The following is a 19,271-nucleotide window of genomic DNA, read 5'->3' as shown; positions in this document are numbered from 1 at the left end:
ATGTATGATTGATAATACTCATTCTGGATTCAAGTTCAGATCTCTGTAACATGAAGACATCTAAAGGAAGCAGATGGAATTCAAAGAAATCAAAAGAAAGCAAAAGCCAAAACAAACAAACAAACAAACAAACAAGACAACATAGAATGAGCATTTCTGGGAGGAGAAGAGAAGTAAAAGTTAAATGGGAATGAAGCTGTCACAAGTATACCTATTAATTTTTCTGTAATGGATCACACAGATGAATACAGGGATTTGAAGTTAGCAATTTAAGGAAGTTACCACAGTAGGGAATCCAAAACTAATTACCAAAGCTCGACGAGCTTCTGCTGGGATAAAGCAGCTCACCAGATAGTGCTAGAGCTTCACAGAGAAACTGGAATAGGTGAGGCAGAGGAAAGAGGAAGGAGGGACATTTCATACTATTTTTACATTGAAACATCTTAATGTTTTCTATCAAATATCTGCATGCTATGGAGCGATAGCACAGTGGGTAGGGCGTTTGCCTTGCATGCAGCCAACCTGGGTTTGATTCCTCCATCCCTCTCGGAGAGCCTGGAAAGCTACTGAGAGTATCCTGCCCGCATGGCAGAGCATGGCAAGCTACCCGTGGCGCATTCGATATTCCAAAAACAGTAACAAAAAGTCTCACAATGGGGATGTTACCGGTGCCCGCTCGAACAAATCAATGAGCAATGGGACAACAGTGATACAGTGATAGAGTGATCTTTGTGTTCAAGCATGATTACTTGCCAGTTTCTAAATATGAAAGAAAAAGGGAGAGAGACAGACAGACAGACAGAGGGAGAGAGAGAAACACTAACCTATGTGATAGGTTAATGTGAAGTTTATGTGAAGCTCACTCACTCTTAAGCTGAAATCTAGGTACATTTTCCTCAAATTATTTTATAGGCATCAGCTTGTGGTCAGCAGGAAAAGCTGAAGGATCAACAAAAGAGGAATGAACAAAAATGTAAAAGTCAGAAGGTTGACAGTCAACACGCTCAACTTTGTACAGCTATATGTAATGAAATTAGATGCCAGAGAAAGAAAGCAGGACAATCTCAACTCTTATTTAAATCACTCTTGAACTCGGTTCAAGAAGGATCACGCAGGTACACTGACTCATAAGTGACACTCACACATCTGAGATGGGTTAAGTCTGACCGAGGACCAACTACAAACATACCTCCAGAGAAAGGAAGCTAGGCAGGAAACTACACAGTAAACAGAGTCTCGGGTCCAAAAATCCTTAAAAATATTCTACAAGGTCCTAAATTGGAGAATCTGATCAAAGTTTTTCTGAGAAATATAGAGAATTTCACCTACAGCCTCAGGAGTAGAGGTGAAGAGGACCTCTGATGTCTCTAGGCAACAACTGGTTTACCAGTTGCCCATACTGCTAAATAAACAAAAGTGCATCTATCAGGAAGAACAAGTGCTGTGAAACAGGGTAGGGGAGAGAAAAGGTGCCAGAGACAGGCTTTTAGAGGACCATAATTCTTGACAGGCTAGGTTTAAACTACAGCCTTTTTTCCAGAAGTCCATTTTCTCTTAACAGTTCTATTGATCCCAGATGGAGGAAACATCTTTTTTGCATCTGACTGTCCAGTGTCAACTCAAACACAGCCTGTCCAAAATGGATTTATCACCTCGAAGGTAACTTCGAAGTGAAATCTTTCTACATGGCGGCAGCATGACTAATCCTAATCAACCACCCATACCATTTATCATTAGCCTTTGATTCCATTTTGGTTCTTCTTCAATAAGAAGGCAGAAAATCGATAAGCAACCAAGTTCTGCCAATCCTGCAAATCATCTATATGGTGTCTATTTACTATCCGTGGGATGGGCACTGGATACAGAAAAAGATCCTTCCTTGATATTTTCGACGCCACCACTGAGGCTTGAAATCTTTTTCATCAAGTCACCATCTGCACCTGACCCCGAACTGCTCAGCTCCCTTCTAAGACTCCAGTTCACATACCATCTTGCTGATTCAATATATTCTTTAAAGCAACAAATTCACTCAAGCCCCTTGCTAGGGCTATGTCTACGGGAATCCTGGGATCTACAGAAAGTCTGTGGCTCGACTCTGATCATAAGGGCCCCAGGGTCCATCTCATCACTGGGTCCATCCCATCGGTATGCAAATTCCCCCTTTCATTCCCAGTCCCCAGGAGTACAAGGTCACTCCCTCAGCACTTGGGTTCTGAAGCTGACCCTGAGACTCACTCCTGCTTGTTTCCTGATTCATGTATTCTATACTGTTCTCTCCCTCTCCCCTCCTTCTTGAGTCCTTCCTCTTACCACAAAACACTCTAAGAAGGTATATCCCACAATAAAGGCACATTGATGTATGATAATATACAATTTTCTAAATCATTTACCTTAACACTAACTCATAAATATTCATCCTTTTGGTGGAGGTCCTTTCAAACTGACAATTTCTTTGAGGTCAATAAGAAAGCCTTCCATTTTCTTGTCTGTCTTCATGCGTTCAATCAAGCTATATTTACTGAAGTCCTACTTTACACTCAACAGTCTCCCAGGCCAAAGGGATCTGTATGATTTGTCACAGGAAGTCCCAAACATTTATCCATAAATAATTCCTATCCTCTGCTAGCAACTAGCCATTTTATTTAAGAAAAATAGCTCTTTTAAAAAATCCCTCTCAGACAGACATAGAAAGATTGCACTCATTTGTGGAATATAAAGTAACAGAATGGGAGACTAACACCCAAGAATAGCAGAGATAAGTACCAAGAGGAGTACTCCACACTCATGCTAGGTGAAGAAGCAGTTCTGATAGAGAAGGGGTCACCAAGCAAAGGGTGCTAGGAGGGCCCACTAAGGATAGGAGATACGGGCTGAAAATAGACAATAGACTGCACATGATGCCTACTTAATACCTCTGTAGCAAACCACAACACCCAAAAAGAGAGAGCGAGCAAATGGGAATGCCCTGCCACAGAGGCAGGGTGGGGAGAAGGGGACAGGGTGGGGGTGGTGGGAGGGATGCTGGGACCATTGGTGGTGGAGAATGGGCACTGGTGGAGGGATAGGTACTCAATCACTGTATGACTGAAATGTAAGCATGAAAACCTGTAAGTCTGTAACTTTGTCTCATGGTGATTCACAAATAAAATGAATAAATAAATAAAAAATAAAAAATCCCTCTCATTTTTAGGTCATATTTTAGATCAGAGAAGTCACAAAATTTTCAAGCAGCCCCTAGATATCAATGGCTTGGAGTTTTGCCAGTCAAGCTACAACTAGATTTAGAATATATTCATTTGCTTGTGCCCTTCAAAATTCATTCTAACTTGTAATTTCAGCAGAAAAGAATTTTGCTGTCTCTTTAAGGCTCAAGTCACTTTTCTTGAATTTGGCATAAAACCCTGTACATAAATGGAAACTGCTTCTTAACATCTAAAGTAGCTGGGGACGTTTCTCTAATAGCAGAATTATAAGCAATCCAGAAATCCCCCAGATCTGGCCAGCTATATTAGTAAAAATTTAGGAATGCGGACTTTTTATTATGACTTAATTGCACTTCTGTTGAGAGTTTATGCCATTTCATTTACAAATATGCTCATAAAAAGAACATTGCAATATAATACATATTCATGTAATAAATAAATGTCACCAGGACTATTCCCCACAATGACAACAAATACTAAGTGCCATCATCCCAGATGTTTATTTAAATTGGCCCTGAAGTAATAGACAGGCCACTGGGTAATCATCACGGTTACTGATGCTCTTTTTAATACCGAGATGGTACTGAGGGAAAAGGCGCTTCTGTCTGCACATGCTCCATCTAGACAGACCTGATCCCTCATCACTGGCAGCACCGACACTCATGCAGGTTTTGCATTTGAAGAGACTCGTGTCTTAGAAGGAATCAAAAAACCTTTAAAAAGAGTCAGGCACTGTATGAAAAGTTGCAGAGCACATGTAAGACCCAGACGGGGGGACTTTCTCCCCCAGAGAACTATTCTTCATGTCTGAACAGGCATCGAGTCTAGAGGCAGAGCTAAAACCCACCGAGGCAGGACATTATTCAAGTCAGAACTCCTGTCAGAGAACTGGCCTGTTCAAGAACCTGCTGGAAGCTCTTGGCTCCCCTGCTACTCAGTGCTCCGTTTGTTTTGTTATTTCAAAATTCCCCCGGAAGGAAGAGCAGTGCCAAGACAGAGCACATCTCTCCCAGCTACCCTTCCCTCTGGTGCTTCGTCCTTGTAAATGCTCCTGTATCAACGACCTCAGACAGAGTTTACTAGATGTTATTTTGACTGTATTCTCCAGGGCTCGGTCTATAGCAGTTTGACCACCGGCAGAAGTGTCCTTCTCTTCCGCTGCTTCCGCTGTCCCTGCTCACGGTCTGCCAGCAAATCGCCTTGAACGGATCCTCAGTCACTTGCCCGGCTCCATCTCCTTCCCATCCCCTGGTCTTTGGCCTGTCCTGCATGTCAGGAAGGACTCTCCAAACCGGGTTCTTCTCCACTCACTAAACCTGGGATCAGCCCCGGTGACTTTCCCAAGTAACCTTCTACAGAAAGATCTCTAAGGTCAAGTCTCCAGTCTGTCTTGGTCTGCTCAGGCTGGCCCAGCAATCTACCGTAAACAACAGACATCTCACTCCCACGGTTCTGGGGGCTGAAAAAGCTAGGATCCAGATGCCAATAGATTTGGTGTCCAGTGAGGACACCCCTTTGGGTGAGGGTGGCCATTTGCTGGATTTTCAGCAGGAAGGAGAAACCAGATGGCTTTTGGGGGTCATAACCGCCAATGGTGAGAATTTTGCCTTCATCAACTATCAACCTCCCAGTGTTCTATTCCCTAATACCATCATATCAGTGGTCACACTGTCAACTTACAGCTTTGGGGAGACATACTTGTTCAATTGTGACAGACTGGTTAGCATCGGATACCCTGGAAATGAAACAGCACAGTGGAATTCTCCCATTCATGAGGGTGAAGTGCCCATTAAAAAAACACTATAGGCTGATAGTTCCTATAGCTAGTCAGGGTATCCTTGAGTCTACCAAAGGAGGGAGGTATACCAAAGAATACTTGCTAGTATTCTGACCCATCAGGAGAGAGCCTTCTCATCCAAGGGGGCAGACCAGAACTCCTCTCTCACTGGCAGCAGAAACAAGGGCAGCAGGCTTAATGGTCCTGGGAATATTGACAGGCATTTAGGCAGAGGCATGTCCTGTGAAGACAGAAGAGCTGCATTCGCACCATGAAGAAAGTCACCAAGATATTTTTTAGAAAATCTTAGGAGAAGCAAAATCTCTTGAGTAAGGGATGTGTGTGTGTGTGTGTGTGTGTGTGTGTGTGTGTGTGATGCTGTGATAAAAGGCGGAATATAATACGTACAAGGCATGTGCTCTACCACTGAACTACATCCTGGGCCTTGATACCTAAATTTGAAAAAATTATGTATTAGTAAACATGGCCGGAGAGACAGGAGAGGAAGCAGGGCACCTGCCTTGCATGCGTGTGACTCTGTTTGAATCCCTGGTGCCAACATAAGGTTCCCTGAGCACTGCCAGGGATCACTTCTGAGCCACAAACAGCCCCTGGGCACCTCCCTCCACCCCCACTGTCTCACCATCCCCCTAAAACACATGCATGTATATACCTAAGAATTAGTAAAGATAAAAACGTTTCCGGATTGTAAAATAATGAGGGAATTTGGCTCAGATCAAAGGCTCTGCAGGATACCCAGGAAAGCGCGGGAATGTGGCCAAGAATCTCAGCGTGATGGAGAACCAGCAGGAAGACAGGCGGGCAGAGGCCTGGGGCGAGGGCACCAGTGCCCGTGTGCCCCACCAGCGCAGCCCACTACTCTCACACTACTGATTCCTGTCTGCACAGAAGACAGATCCCTTGTTGACAACAGCCCGCCGGCTTGGCAGGGGGGCGGATTCTCTGAGCACTGTGGCCCGAAGCACTCACAGCTCCAAGAGCCGCTGGTAAAAGAGAGAACTGGAAGCGCCTCTGCAACAAGGAACTCAGTTTCTCGCTGAAGTCATGGGGATACTGAGTGATTATTCTTTTCCCCTTCTATGTTTTCCAAACACTGGGGCTGGAGCAAAAGCACAGCGGGTAGGGCATTTGCCTTGCACGTGGGGGACCCAGGTTCGATTCCTCCGTCCCTCTCGGAGAGCCCAGCAAGCTACCGAGAGTATCCGGCCCGCACAATAGAGCCTGGCAAGCTCCCTTGGCATATTCGATATGCCAAAATCAGTAACAACAAGTCTCACAATGGAGATGTTACTGGTGCCCGCTCGAGCAAATCGAACAATGGGACAACAGTGCTACAGTGCTATGTTTCCAAACACCCCCGAGACTATATTTTATTTACCAAACAATACAAAGATGTTAAATACAAAGGGTGAAAAGGAAGCAAGAGTCTCTGAAACAGAATTTTTAAAACATGATAACAAAAGCTCTCTTTCTGAACTTAGGGTTTCTGCAATTACTTCTAGAAGCACGCTTCTCTCAAGGGAGAAAGGCTGCTGGTCCCGTCTACACATGCAAACATTTTACAGTGCCTTTGATTTAGGAAGAACTTTTGATTTAGAAAGAACTTTTTTTTTTTTTACCTGAAATTCTCATGTTCTTCTGCCCGACGTGCCCAGGGACAGCTCTGGATATTCGTGATGATCTGAAGATAGTCATTCTCCGAATACCTAAAAGTCAAACGTCAATGAAATGAGAAAAAACAAGATCACACATATGGCTGAACAAGTGAGAATTCCCGAAGCATCATCATCCTTCACTCTTTCTACACCTTCAGACCGACACAGTCCATGGTCTGGTGGTTGAAGAGCTCCATCTAAAGTGACATATTTTAATCCAATCATTTTAGCCTGAACTTTTTCCTGAAATAAATTAACTAGAAATGAATAAATACCATGCCTACTTCAAAACTTCCAGGAGGGAATTGCAAAGAATTTTTTAAGATTGAGGAAAATAGACCCAGGTTTGATCCCCGACACCCCATATGGTGCCCAGAACCTTGCCCGGAGTGATCCCTGAGCACAAAGTCAGGAGCAAGACCTGAGTACTGCCGGGTAGAGCCCAAAGCAAAACAAGATTTAGGGAAATAATGGTATATTACAGCGTGGAAGGCAAGACATTTCTTATTTATCTTTCTTTTAGATTCCTCTCTTTTTTTGGGGGGGCGGTCACACCCGGTGATGCACAGGGGTTACTCTTGGCTCGTGCACTCAGGAATTACTCCTGGCAGTGCTCAGGGGACCATATGGGATGCTGGGAATCAAACCCGGGTCAGCCACATACAAGGCAAACGCCCTACCCGCTGTGCTATCACTCCAGCCCTCTAGATTCCTCTCTTTTCAAGTTTCTGCCAGATTAATCAAAAATATTTCCTATCATTCTTGCTGGCCCAGTTAAGAAAGGCTGAAAACCTTGAAAAGCTGCTAAATATTCAGGAAGCAAAACAAAGAGCTAAGGTCAGAGAGATTAAACATAACTTTCCTTCCTTACAATTAGAATTGCAACTGTACTTTAAGTCATCAAGCTAAACTGTGCCATGCAAAGTACAACAAATGGAAAATTACTGTCTGATCACAGAGTTAAATTTGTTAAAATTCAAACTTCTATTCAAATGTTATTTATTAGAAGAAATGTATTAGAAGAAATGGAAGTTGGGTTTCTCATGACATACAACTAAGAATAAAAGACCAGTGAACTTGAAAACATAACAAAATTAGTAAAAATAAGTCACAATGGGAAAAACAGATTGACAGAAACTTAACAGAAACCACTCAATTGTGAGAGGAGATCCAGTGACCTAATAGATGGAAAATTATAGTCCAAGCAAGGGAGGAGGCCAAGTTGTTCTAAAATAACTATGGTAGAAATGTTTTAAAATTTAATAAAAAGGCATGAACACAGACAAGTAAGAGGCTCCATGAATGAAAAGCACAGAAAACCTCACACATAAAAATAAAGTTACCTTAACTGCGTACTAGACAGAAAATCTTTTAAAATTAGTTAGGGCAAGAGACCCATCATGTACATTGAAACAGATATACCATTTACAGCAGGCTTGGCAAAAACAATTCAATCTTCAGAAGATAGGGGACAATCACAGTAAAATGTGATTTTAATGGGGACTCACAAATGAATCTCGACTCACAAGCTTCAGAGATGCCTCCAAAACCCATGCCAAGCTGAGTCTCATCTGGGGTACCCTGGAGTGGGGTGGGTGAGCCCACATTGCCCAAACAGAGCACCGGCAGCCAATAACCTCCATAACCCAACCACCGCCATGCTCACGGCTGGACTCCATAGGCTCAAGACGAGCCTCATCCAGGAATGAATTTGTTGAAAAACTCAGGTATGTGGGTTTTGTGACTGAAATCTCCAGGCTCTCTTGGGAATTGGGGATGGGTGACCTCCTTCCACCCCCGTTTTCCCAGGAGCCTGGCAGTCACACTCACGAACTGCCTCTGGTGCCATATAAGCTCACTCATTAACCGGCCATGGCCCAGATATTCATAAATCAATCTCAAAAGAGATCAGCAAGTTGCAGAGATGCTTCTGGACCCCGAAGTCATCATTCAGTTAAAAATTTAACTCCAGATGTATCACCTGTTCAAAATTTTAGAATTCCTGGAGTGTGCAGCCGTAATATCTCAAATTCTATACCACTGATATACCAGGTATAGTATACCACATTGGATGGGATGTCAAGTAGAAGGCAACCAATCTTGATCAAGAAAATATTAATACACAAGACTTCACCTGTAACAACATGCTTGTAATCTCTTACACAAGGGCTTAACTTCTCCAACGTGAGATACAATAATCTTCACGCACTTTCCTCTAAGGAAATCTTTTTTGATCATTTTTTACAAATTATTCATAACAAGCAACACAAAATAAACTATTTAGGGCCTACTATTGGGGTAGGCTTGGGTGGTGGTTGGGGAAAATTGGAAATAACGGTGGTGGGAAGGTATAATGGTGGTGGGACTGGTGTCACAACACTGAATGTAATAAATCACCGTGAACAACTTTATAAAAATAAATATTTTTTAAGTAAAATAAAATACAGACCAGGAAACAACGGGGCAAAAATCTTGTGGGTAGGGTGCTTGCCTTGCACTCAGTCTACCTAGTACCAAGTAGGGTCCCACCAGGTGTGATCTCTGAGCACAGACTCAGGAGTAATTCTTGAGCACTGCCAAGTTAGCAAACAAAACCAAACAAAATATAGACTAGGCACATGCCTGCCAAGGGGTCAGGCTAGGGTGTTGGAAAGAACCAGGACGTATTCGTGGGGAAAGGTCACACTGGTGGAGGATTTGTTGTGGGAACACTGTCTGAAACAACTCTATTACAAATAACTTTATAAATCACAGCGTCTTAATAAAAATAAATTTAAAATAAAATAAAATACAGACCAGGGTTTAAAGGTGAACTGTCAACCTAGATTTTGATCATCAAATCTTTCAAAACCTTAGGTAAAATAAGAACTTTTTAAAACAGATTGAGCTGAGCAAATTCATAACAGCAAAGCTGCAGTACAAAGAACATTAAGGGAAGTCCTTTAGGCAAAAGATAAATGAAAAGAGATTGAAATCTGTATTGACAAAAAACTAATATAAGATTGGTAACATGAAAACATATGTGAAAGACATTTTGAAATTTTTTTTTTCTACATCTTTTTTAATAGGGCACTGAGACCTTAAGGAAAACACAAAACAATACATTTAAGAGCTTAATGCAGATATAGGAAGAAATTCACGACACCTACAGAAAAAAAGGCTGAAAAGTGGAAAAGAGATTAAAAGTGGTATAAATCACTTGAAAGCAGACTATGATAAGGAAAAGATGCATACTGCTGGTGTAGGCCATAAAAATAAACCAGGAAAAGCAATAAAAATGTAATAATAAATTTACTTGCTACAAAAGAAAACATAAAAAAGAGGAAAAGGGAACAAAGTGAGGCAAATAGAAAACAAATGGCAAGGGGATAGATTCAAGATCAACCACATAGCTACAGGAAATTTAAATGATCTATAACAGAGCATGAAAAGATAGAAAATGTCAAAGTGGATTTTTTGGAAAACAGAAACAAGTCCTACATCGTTGATAAGAAATACATGTATAAAAACAAAATAAAAAGAGGAGAAAAATGTAATGCAGAAAAGCTATTGAAAAGAAAACCAGAGTTGACTACATTCATATATAATTAGAAGATGCCTGAGCGGAGAACAGTGTGGAAAAAGTAAGATAAGAGCGGGAATTTAAAAAATTAAAAAATTGAAAATCACTGTCACTATCATCCTTTTGCTCATCGATTTGCTCGAGTGGGCACAGTAACGTCTCCATTGTGAGACTTGTTGTTACTGCTTTTTGGCAAATAGAATACGCCACGGAGAGCTTGCCAGGCTCTGCTGTGGGGGCGAGATACTCTCAATAGCTTGTCGGGCTCTCTGAGAGGGGCAGAGGAAAACTGAACCCGGCTTGGCTGCATGCAGTGCAAACGCCCTACCCGCTGTGCTGGAGTAAATAATCAAAAGTGATTTCACTGAGAAAAAGAATAACATTGATACATGTTAGATTAGGGCTGGAGCAACAGCACAGCAGGTAGGGCGCTTGCCTTGCACTCAGCTGACCCAGGTTTGATTCCTCCGGCCCTCTCAGAGAGCCTGGCAAGCTACCGAGAGTACCCTGCCCGCACGGCAGAGCCTGGTAAGCTCCCAGCGGCGTATTCGATATGCCAAATACAGTAACAACAAGTCTCACAATGGAGACGTTACTGAACAAACAAATACCTTTAGAATTCCAGTAAATATAAATAAAAAATTTATGTTACTTTCAAATTTTCTGCTAAAAGTGCCCGCTTGAGCAAATCGATGAGCAATGGGATGACAGTGATACAGTGACAGTGATACAGAGATGCAGATTGCTTAGAGAAGGTGCAAATGACCAATACTCATATCGAGAGGGGACACATACTTTAGTGGTGGCACCTGTGTGCTCTTGCTTGCAGTGTGCCAGAGACTGCATGTTTGGTCACGGCACCAGGGCTCCCAGCCACTGGGGATGGGAGAATGCGCACCCATGTTGGGGGTGACCAAAAATCAAACTCAGAGCCTCACACTCGCAAGGCAGCTGTGTTGCCACCGAGCCAGCTGCAGGCCCTTGGTGTCTTTACATGTTGGGTAGAACTGAACAGTGAAACTGTGGTTCTAGCGTCTGCTCACATTCCAGTCAGGATGCACCCCGGCAAAGTGCAAGCACCACAGATGAAGGTGTGCGACTTCCCCCAGCCCCGAAGAAAACCACGGTTGAATGTGAGCACCACAGTCAGAGCACTACAAGCAAGTGTATGAGCACCAGGAAGTGAGTCTAGCAACCAGGCAACATGATGGCTCCACCAGAGGCAAGAGAGATGGAAAACTTTGGTTTGAGTGACTCACGCTCCAGTAAATTGTATCCAGTTTCAATTTAGCCTAATATTAAAAGACGTTAACCCAAATGTTATTAATTTTACTAAAAGGATTTGATTTTTAACAGTCACTAATATTTCAAACCAAGTCAACCAAGTCTAGCAGATCTGCCTCCTGAGTGATTCTTAATGACTCCTGATCAATCAGAAGACATATTTCAAGTTACTCCCTTCCTCCCCTTCCTGATGTTTCTGTGTTCAATCTTTTTTTTTTTTTTAACATTCAGTCTAAAAATAAAACACCATCCTCAGAGAGTACGGCTAAGGAATATGAGAGGGAGTTGTTTTATCCTGCGTGCTTGCCCTATCATATTGAAGAATAAATCACCAACCAGCTTTTTAGAAAATTAAGACTGCACAGACCATCATGATTTGTAAGGTGGGAACAGGGTAGGAGTGAAACAAAAAAGAAGGCCGAGAAGGAAAAATCACATATATGTTCCGAGCGTGTGCTAATTTATCAGTATGTCTCTATAAAATTTTCCTGTTAGGTAAAATTCTCTAAGTCACAGCATACTTTCTGGAAAGCCACATTTATTCTTCGTTTTCAGTTTACAATGCATAGACCTCACACCACATCTTAAGAGACAGCAATTCCTTTGATGTTACCCCCATTTTTTATGGATGACAAAACTAAGAAAATAAAAATCTTGTTCAATATTGTTTAGTAAATGGATGAGCTAAGAATTAAACTCATGTCTTTTGATTCACAGTTGGGCTCTTTTTCTAATACATCATTCTGCATCTCATCTATTTTCATAATGAAACTGAAAATTAATCTCATCAGAAACATTTTCTGGTCCCAAGACATACTATAAATCATACTAAATAATAAAGCAAGTTATTTTCAAAAGAATAAATAATGTCCATTTAAATCATTATTAATAATGCTCAAAATGAGATACAAATTATAAATCACACAATAAATGATACTAAATAAATACATTATCATTCAAGATACATTCCTAGAAACTTCCCTTTGGAGATAAAGCCACATGTTATGATTAGTTTTACCTCAGTTAATATTAAATGGGAATTTTATTTATTTAACTCTTTTTATTGATTATCTGTGGTTTACGACACTGTTAATGATGGTAGCCTGTGTATATAATTCCAACATCACACTCATCACCAGTGTACCTACTTCCTAAGTAGGGGCTTTTAAAAGCTGTTATTTATGGCTAATTAACCATTAAATATTTATTGGCTATGTATTAGGCACCTAGAAGTTACCTTAAAACATTGACATATTAATCCTATGTGAGTTTCTGAGACACTGATTCATTTTCCTATCACCTCTCTTCTAGGTGAAAGCCATTTTTTCTGTCTATTCAAATCAACAAAGATGACCCAAAAATATTTTAGTCAGTATATTTATAAGGGATGCTCTTTGTAGATCAAACAGTCTTTTGTAGTTAGTCTCAAGAAAACCCCTGAAGAACTCAGGTCTATATGAAAATAAATTCTGCAAATGAACACAGTCCTAGAAGATTTTCAATCAATACATCCAATCATGTCCACCGAGCAATATTTTTTAAAGGAATTTCTTTATGACTGCAAAAAATTGAAAGCTAACAAAGAGACATGTGTAGCAGGTAGCCTAGGTTAGATATGCACAGTCCTTACATACAGGAACTTCATCCATTGAGGGAAGAACTCAATTTACATGGTTTTCTGCAACCCAGCGTGAGGATGGCTTGTAATAAGAATTCTGTAGCTCTCATCAATGGGCATGGGAAGAGGGATCCCCAGCTTTTATTCTCCCTATATCTTCTAATATCCTACAGAGGAGTTAAGGATTCTGGAACAGCTTCAGGATGAACTCCGAACGAGGCCAGTATTTTTCACAACCCCAGTAAAAGTTCCACATGGCCATACTTGAAAAAGTCAGAGATCTACTTAAGAAAAGTACACATTCTATCTTAGACAATGAACTTATGAACTTTTGGAGTTGGGCAATTAATGATATGTTGATGACACAGGCTAGGGAATACCACAAGTGTGAAGAATCTGAGTTGAGGGGAAGAGGATACTTCTTTGCAAGGAATAGGGATGTGGCCAACACAGACTGAGCACACAGGATGAGCAGCAATGATGGGGAGGGAGAGGTGCTCATGCCCTGTGACTACGAACAAGACTACAGTAGTTACAGGTGTAGAAGGAGACCACTGACAGACCACTGACAGGTGTAGAAGGAGCCACGAAGGTGAAGTGGAAGGAGTCTTGGTAAGCAAAGTGAGTCAGAGAAAGTAAAACATCAGCACGTCTCAGGGTGCTGGAGGGATAGTACAGTGCAGAGGGTATTCTCCTTGCATGCGGCTGGTTCCATCGCATATGGTCCTCTGAGCACCGCCAGGAGTGATTCCTGAGTGCAGGGCCAGAAGTAATCCCTGAGCATCACCGGGTGTAACCCACAAAACAAAACAAAAATTATCAGTGCATCTGACCCATAGGCTGTATATAAAGAAACAGTGAGGAAACAGACAATGACTAATGTAAACCCTTAGATTCTGAGCACTCAACTGGGGTCACCATGTTGAGGGGGTAGATGGAAAATCCCAGGGACTATGAGAAGTGGTACTGGTACTTTGGTGGTGGGTATGGTGTGATACGGTAAATTTTACACTCTTAAAAACCAATGCTATTAGATTTGTTCGAGCGGGCACCAGTAACGTCTCTCATTGAGACTTGTTGTTACTGTTTTTGGCATATCGAATACGCCACGGGTAGCTTGCCAGGCTCTGCCGTGCGGGCGGGATACTCTCGGTAGCTTGCCGGGCTCTCCGAGAGGGATGGAGGACTCGAACACGTGTTGGCTGCATGAAAGGCGAACACCCTACCTGCTGTGCTATCGCTCCAGCCCAGAATGTTATTAGAATGAAAATAAAATCTAGAAAATTGCACTGCAATCGTCCCTAAGCCAGACCCACAAAAAGGAATCCAGAGAAATAAATGCCCAAACCTTCTCACTTCCCACTCTCCTACCAATGATCCCCTTGAGCTGTTTCTCCCCAGAAGCCAAAATATAAAGAGAGGTCTCAGCTGCTATTTCCCCTTGAACTTGTAGCTGGCTGACTTGCCTCTAAGTCTCCTTGCTTGCTTGCTTGCTACCTTGCTTGTTCTTTTAAGCTGTGTTCTCTCTTGAACACATACTCCTTTTGTCACCTCCTTCATGCAATAAAAACTCTTGCTTTGTGAGAGAAAGAGAGGGAGAGGGAGAGAGAGAGAGGTCAACAGTGTAGCCCAAGGAAACTATCCTCATGCATCAAACAAGAACCATGAGCAGAGTGCACACCTGCAAGGTAGAAAGGAATACACAGCACAGACAGAAATCTGTTCACGATGGTATTTATCAGAATTACTTTGACTTGCTGTATTTACTTCACTGAACTCAATTGATATAATATCCACATCAAATCACCTCAAAGTAAAATCTGTAATTTTAACTATCTTCTTCAAAAACATCTGCAATATGTCAGAGCCTCACAATGGCAGAAAGAATAAACAAAGACAATGCTGTTTAATTTCTTCCTATGTTCTCTTGGAACGGAATATTTCTGAAGATGAAAATATGATGACTTGTTCTTCAAATCCGTGAAAAGAATTCTCCAAGTAGATAAGAGGGTGTGTGGTGATCAAATAATAATTTAGTGATCTAATACTCACAAATTTGAGAGATAAGCTGCTAAATATTACAAGGAACCTGAGAGAACCTATAAATGGAATGCTAATTCTCTTGTAGAATAATGTTCTACGACTAGAACGAGAGATAACAGTAAGAAGTGGCACCGACGATGTCCCTGGTAAGGTTGGGTAAGCCATACCTGGGTGGCCACGAGTCTCTGGCTTCTCAAACATCCTGACTCTCACATGCAGACTGGATCTTGCCCATCTCAGAATCCTTTGCAATACTCTATGTCTGTTATATATCTAACAACATTTGCCTATTTCTTTTTTTTTCTTTCTGGGTCACACCCAGCGATGCACAGGGGTTACTCCTGGCTCTGCACTCAGGAATTACTCCTGGTGGTGCTCGGGGGGCCATATGGGATGCTGGGAATCGAATCCAGGTCGGCCGCATACAAGGCAAACGCCCTACCCACTGTACTATCGCTCTAGCCCCAGCATTTTCCTATTTATTCTTGTATCCAGTAAATACTTTCTGGACATCTTCTGCGTTTTACTCTTCTAGAAACCAATAATAATTAACAAAATGTATGTTTTTTAAAAATTCATAGTCTGGGGGCTATGAATATAAGTATATGTATATATACTTTTATAGATATAAAGTATATCTATATCTGTATTTGAAAGCTTTCTTTCAAATGACTAGTTATCTGAGGTAATGTGAGGAAGGCTTCTTCTGGGAGGGGTATACAACAATCAGCGTTTTAGTATAACTAGAAAGAAATTCAATTTTCTTGAGGGGAAAATTCACTTCTATTTCCACTGAACTACACTTGACATGGCATAAAGTTCCATCATGGTAAAATTAAATAAAACCAAGCAACTCTGACCACTCTCAAGTAAGAAATTCCTATTAGCATTAGAATGTTGCATATTATAAAAAAACAACAATGTTGTTCTGCTATATTCTATTAGAATTAGAATGTTGGCTGTCTCTCGCAGCCACCACCATGTTCACTCGTCCAGAGGCCCTGCTCCTCAGATTTCTGACCAAACTCTCTCTGAGGAGGTGCAAGCTAAGCAGCTGAAACTCATGGATACACTGGTCTCCCTGGATTAAATTTCTGGGGCACCCTCAGTTCCTGCCCTGCTGAAGATGCAGAAGCCACGCCCACAGCCACGCCCACAGCCACGCCCACAGCCACTGGTGCAGCCCAAAGGCCTAAGGCTTGTGCCCAGCACTTCACTGAGAATCTGCAGAGACCCATCCCAGTTCAGTAGATCCTAAAGTTTCTGGACTGCACGGAGGTGTGAAATCTCAGCAGGAGCAAACCAGATTAGCTGGGGGAGGAAGTGTAGAAGCCAACTAAACTCAACAAACAAAAACCATGACTCAGAAGGGTCAACTGATGACAAAGGCTAAGTAAATGCTCAAAGACCTAAGACTTCGTGGTGAGGAACAACAATTTGCACAAATTTACTTAAGTATTTCTGACCATTCCTTTGGCCATTTGGTTGTAATGAGTAATATAAGATAAATTATTGTGTGTAGCTGCTAAAAGGCCAGGCTTAGTGGTTGGGAAAATAGGGACAATGGTGGAGAGAAAGTCACTCAGGTTTGGGGCTTGTTGGAACATCAAAAGCTGGTACCAACTGTATTATGAACAGCTTTGTAAACCATGGTGTTTAAATAAAGTAAAAAGAAAAAAAGAGATTTTTTTTTTATCATCAATGACAGTACACATCTGTTATTCTCCACCTGCCACCCCCTTTAACTTGGCACCTTACTGAGACGGTCGCTCAGTGCCATTGGGGCCACATTCAGTGGTTCAAAGGGCTTCCTCCTGGTTCGTGCTCAGGCATCACTTCTGGAGGGGCTTAGGTGACCATGTGGTAAACTGGGGCTCAAACCTGAATTTGCCACATACAAGACAAACAACACCCTATCTGATGTGCTATCTCTCTTGCCCCAGGAGTTTTTTTTTTTCTTTTTGGGTCACACCTGGCAAATGCTCAGGGGTTACTCCTGGCTCTGAACTCAGGAATTACTCCTGGTGTTGCTTGGTGGACTATATGGGATGCTGGGGATTGAACATGGATCATCTACGTGCAAGGCAAACACCCTATCTGCTGTACTATTGCTCTGGCCACAAGGAGTTAGATTTATTATAAAAATAAAAGTCATGCATGCTCAAGACAACCCCCTAAAACATATGTAAATAAATTATATATTTATTTTAAATATAGGCTGGAGTGATAGCACAGTGGGTAGGGCATTTGCCTTCACGTGGCTAATCTGGGTTCGATTCCTTTGTCCCTCTTGGAGAGCCAGGCAAGCTACAGAGACTATCCCACCCACATGGCAGAACCTGACAAGCTATCCATGGTGTATTTGATATGCCCCAAACAATAACAACAAGTCTCACTATGGAGACGTTACTGGTGCCTGCTCAAACAAATTGATGAGCAATGAGATGACAGTGACAGTGAGAGTTGATGTTAAAAACATTTTAAATTAATATTTAAACTATTTCCTATTATTTTATTAATATGTTTGAATGATGCTTAGAATTGGAGAGAATTGATTTACTTTAGCTTATGATTATAAGGCGGCTACTTCCTTTTTTTTTTTTTTTTGCTTTTTGGGTCACACCTGGTGATGCACAGGGGTTATTCCTGGCTCAGACACTCAGGAATTACTCTTGGTGGTGCTCAGGGGGCTATATGGGATGCAGGGAATCAAATCAGGGTCAGCCACATACAAGGCAAACCCCTACCCGCTGTGCTATTATTGCTCTAGCCCCAGTGTGGCTATTTCTTATGTATTCTTGGAGGTGTAAGATGCTGATTAAAGCACCTCCTAGTTTGTATACTTGCCACAGCCTTGGTTTGGTGTACATGAGACCCCACCATCACCTCAACAGTAGCTTGTCTGTCTCATCTTCCTATTTCCCATCAGCAAACATAGCTGCTTCCTTTCTTAACAGGAGAAATGCCCTAGAATATGAAGAAAGTACCTGATGGGAGGGGGGGACAGGGAGATAGTGCAGGTGTTAAAGAGCTTGCCCAGCATCCAGCAGATGTGAATTGCATCCTTGGCACCATACAGGGCTCCGGAGCATCACCAGGGGGCGCTCCTGAGAACAGGCCCAGCACCAGAACCAACAGAATGTAGCACCTTGGTATGAATGTCCGAGCTTCTCTTCTGTGACTCCACACCGCAGAAAAGGACTGCTGGACTCTGGAGTCCTTAAAACTGACCAGCAAGGGGGAAGGTCAAGGACCAGAGGGCAGGACTCGAAGAACCAATGAAAGCGCCATAGACATTTAGCACTGAAGAGCAACAAGCCACATGTCCAAAGAAGTGGCTCTTCCTGGTGGACATGAAACTTCGGAATATTTGCTTTCTTTGCAGCCAGCAAGTGAGCTGCTCATTAGTCCCTCCCTCCCTCCCTCCCTCCCTCCCTTCCTTCCTTCCTCCCTCCCTCCCTCCCTCCCTCCCTCCCTCCCTCCCTTCCTTCCTTCCTTCCTTCCTTCCTTCCTTCCTTCCTATCTTCCTGTTTGATCTGCCATCATTTACATCTTTTCGACAGCAATTCAGACCATGTTATACTATCCAAACAAATAGAGAAGCACATTTAGGGCCAGTTTTCAATCTGCTTTGCCATTCAGTGTGAAGCACAGCTCCTTCACTGGCATTGTAATGCTGCCCTGCCAGGAGGGCACCTTCAGGAACTTCTATCGATCTCAGTTATTTTAAATGGTACCACATGAAGGAGCTCAGCTAACACACACAGTCACCAAGGAAGTGTGTGTGTTGGGTGGGGGGACAAAGCCCAGCAGGACAATGCTGATGCTCATATCTTAAACCCAAGCACTAAGACCACCCCTCTAACCCCTCCACAAAACACACAAAAATACTAACAAAAATAAATCCCAATTATTTAAAAGACAGTGAATGTTTCATGCCTAATGCTTGTGTAGGAAGCTAAAGGACAGGACAAGACACGCTCTTCCTGAATTTTCCAAACCTCTTCTTTCACCAGAGACACTATTCACACTTTTCAAGTATTCTGAGACTTGCTGTTAAAAAAAAAATCAAACAATTAAAGTAGGTGGGAGAGATAGTATAAAGATT

At 42.2% G+C, this 19,271-nt stretch overlaps 1 protein-coding gene across 3 annotated transcripts in view; it reads right to left on the bottom strand.

Annotated features, from left to right (window-relative positions):
• The window catches only part of ST8SIA6 (ST8 alpha-N-acetyl-neuraminide alpha-2,8-sialyltransferase 6), a 118,758-nt gene that overhangs the window by 28,950 nt on the left and 70,537 nt on the right, over positions 1 to 19,271 (bottom strand). For all 3 annotated transcript variants that reach the window (XM_055147049.1, XM_055147050.1, XM_055147051.1), the window contains one exon: positions 6,621 to 6,707. In XM_055147049.1, coding sequence (XP_055003024.1) covers positions 6,621 to 6,707 — 87 coding nt within the window. The remainder of the gene's footprint in view (positions 1 to 6,620; positions 6,708 to 19,271) is intronic.

The sequence above is a fragment of the Sorex araneus genome, chromosome 9 (assembly GCF_027595985.1).
Source record: "Sorex araneus isolate mSorAra2 chromosome 9, mSorAra2.pri, whole genome shotgun sequence".
NCBI classification, from domain to species: Eukaryota; Metazoa; Chordata; class Mammalia; order Eulipotyphla; family Soricidae; genus Sorex; species Sorex araneus.
The sequence above is the reverse complement of the archived record's forward strand: the minus strand, read 5'-3'. Positions and strand labels throughout refer to the sequence as shown.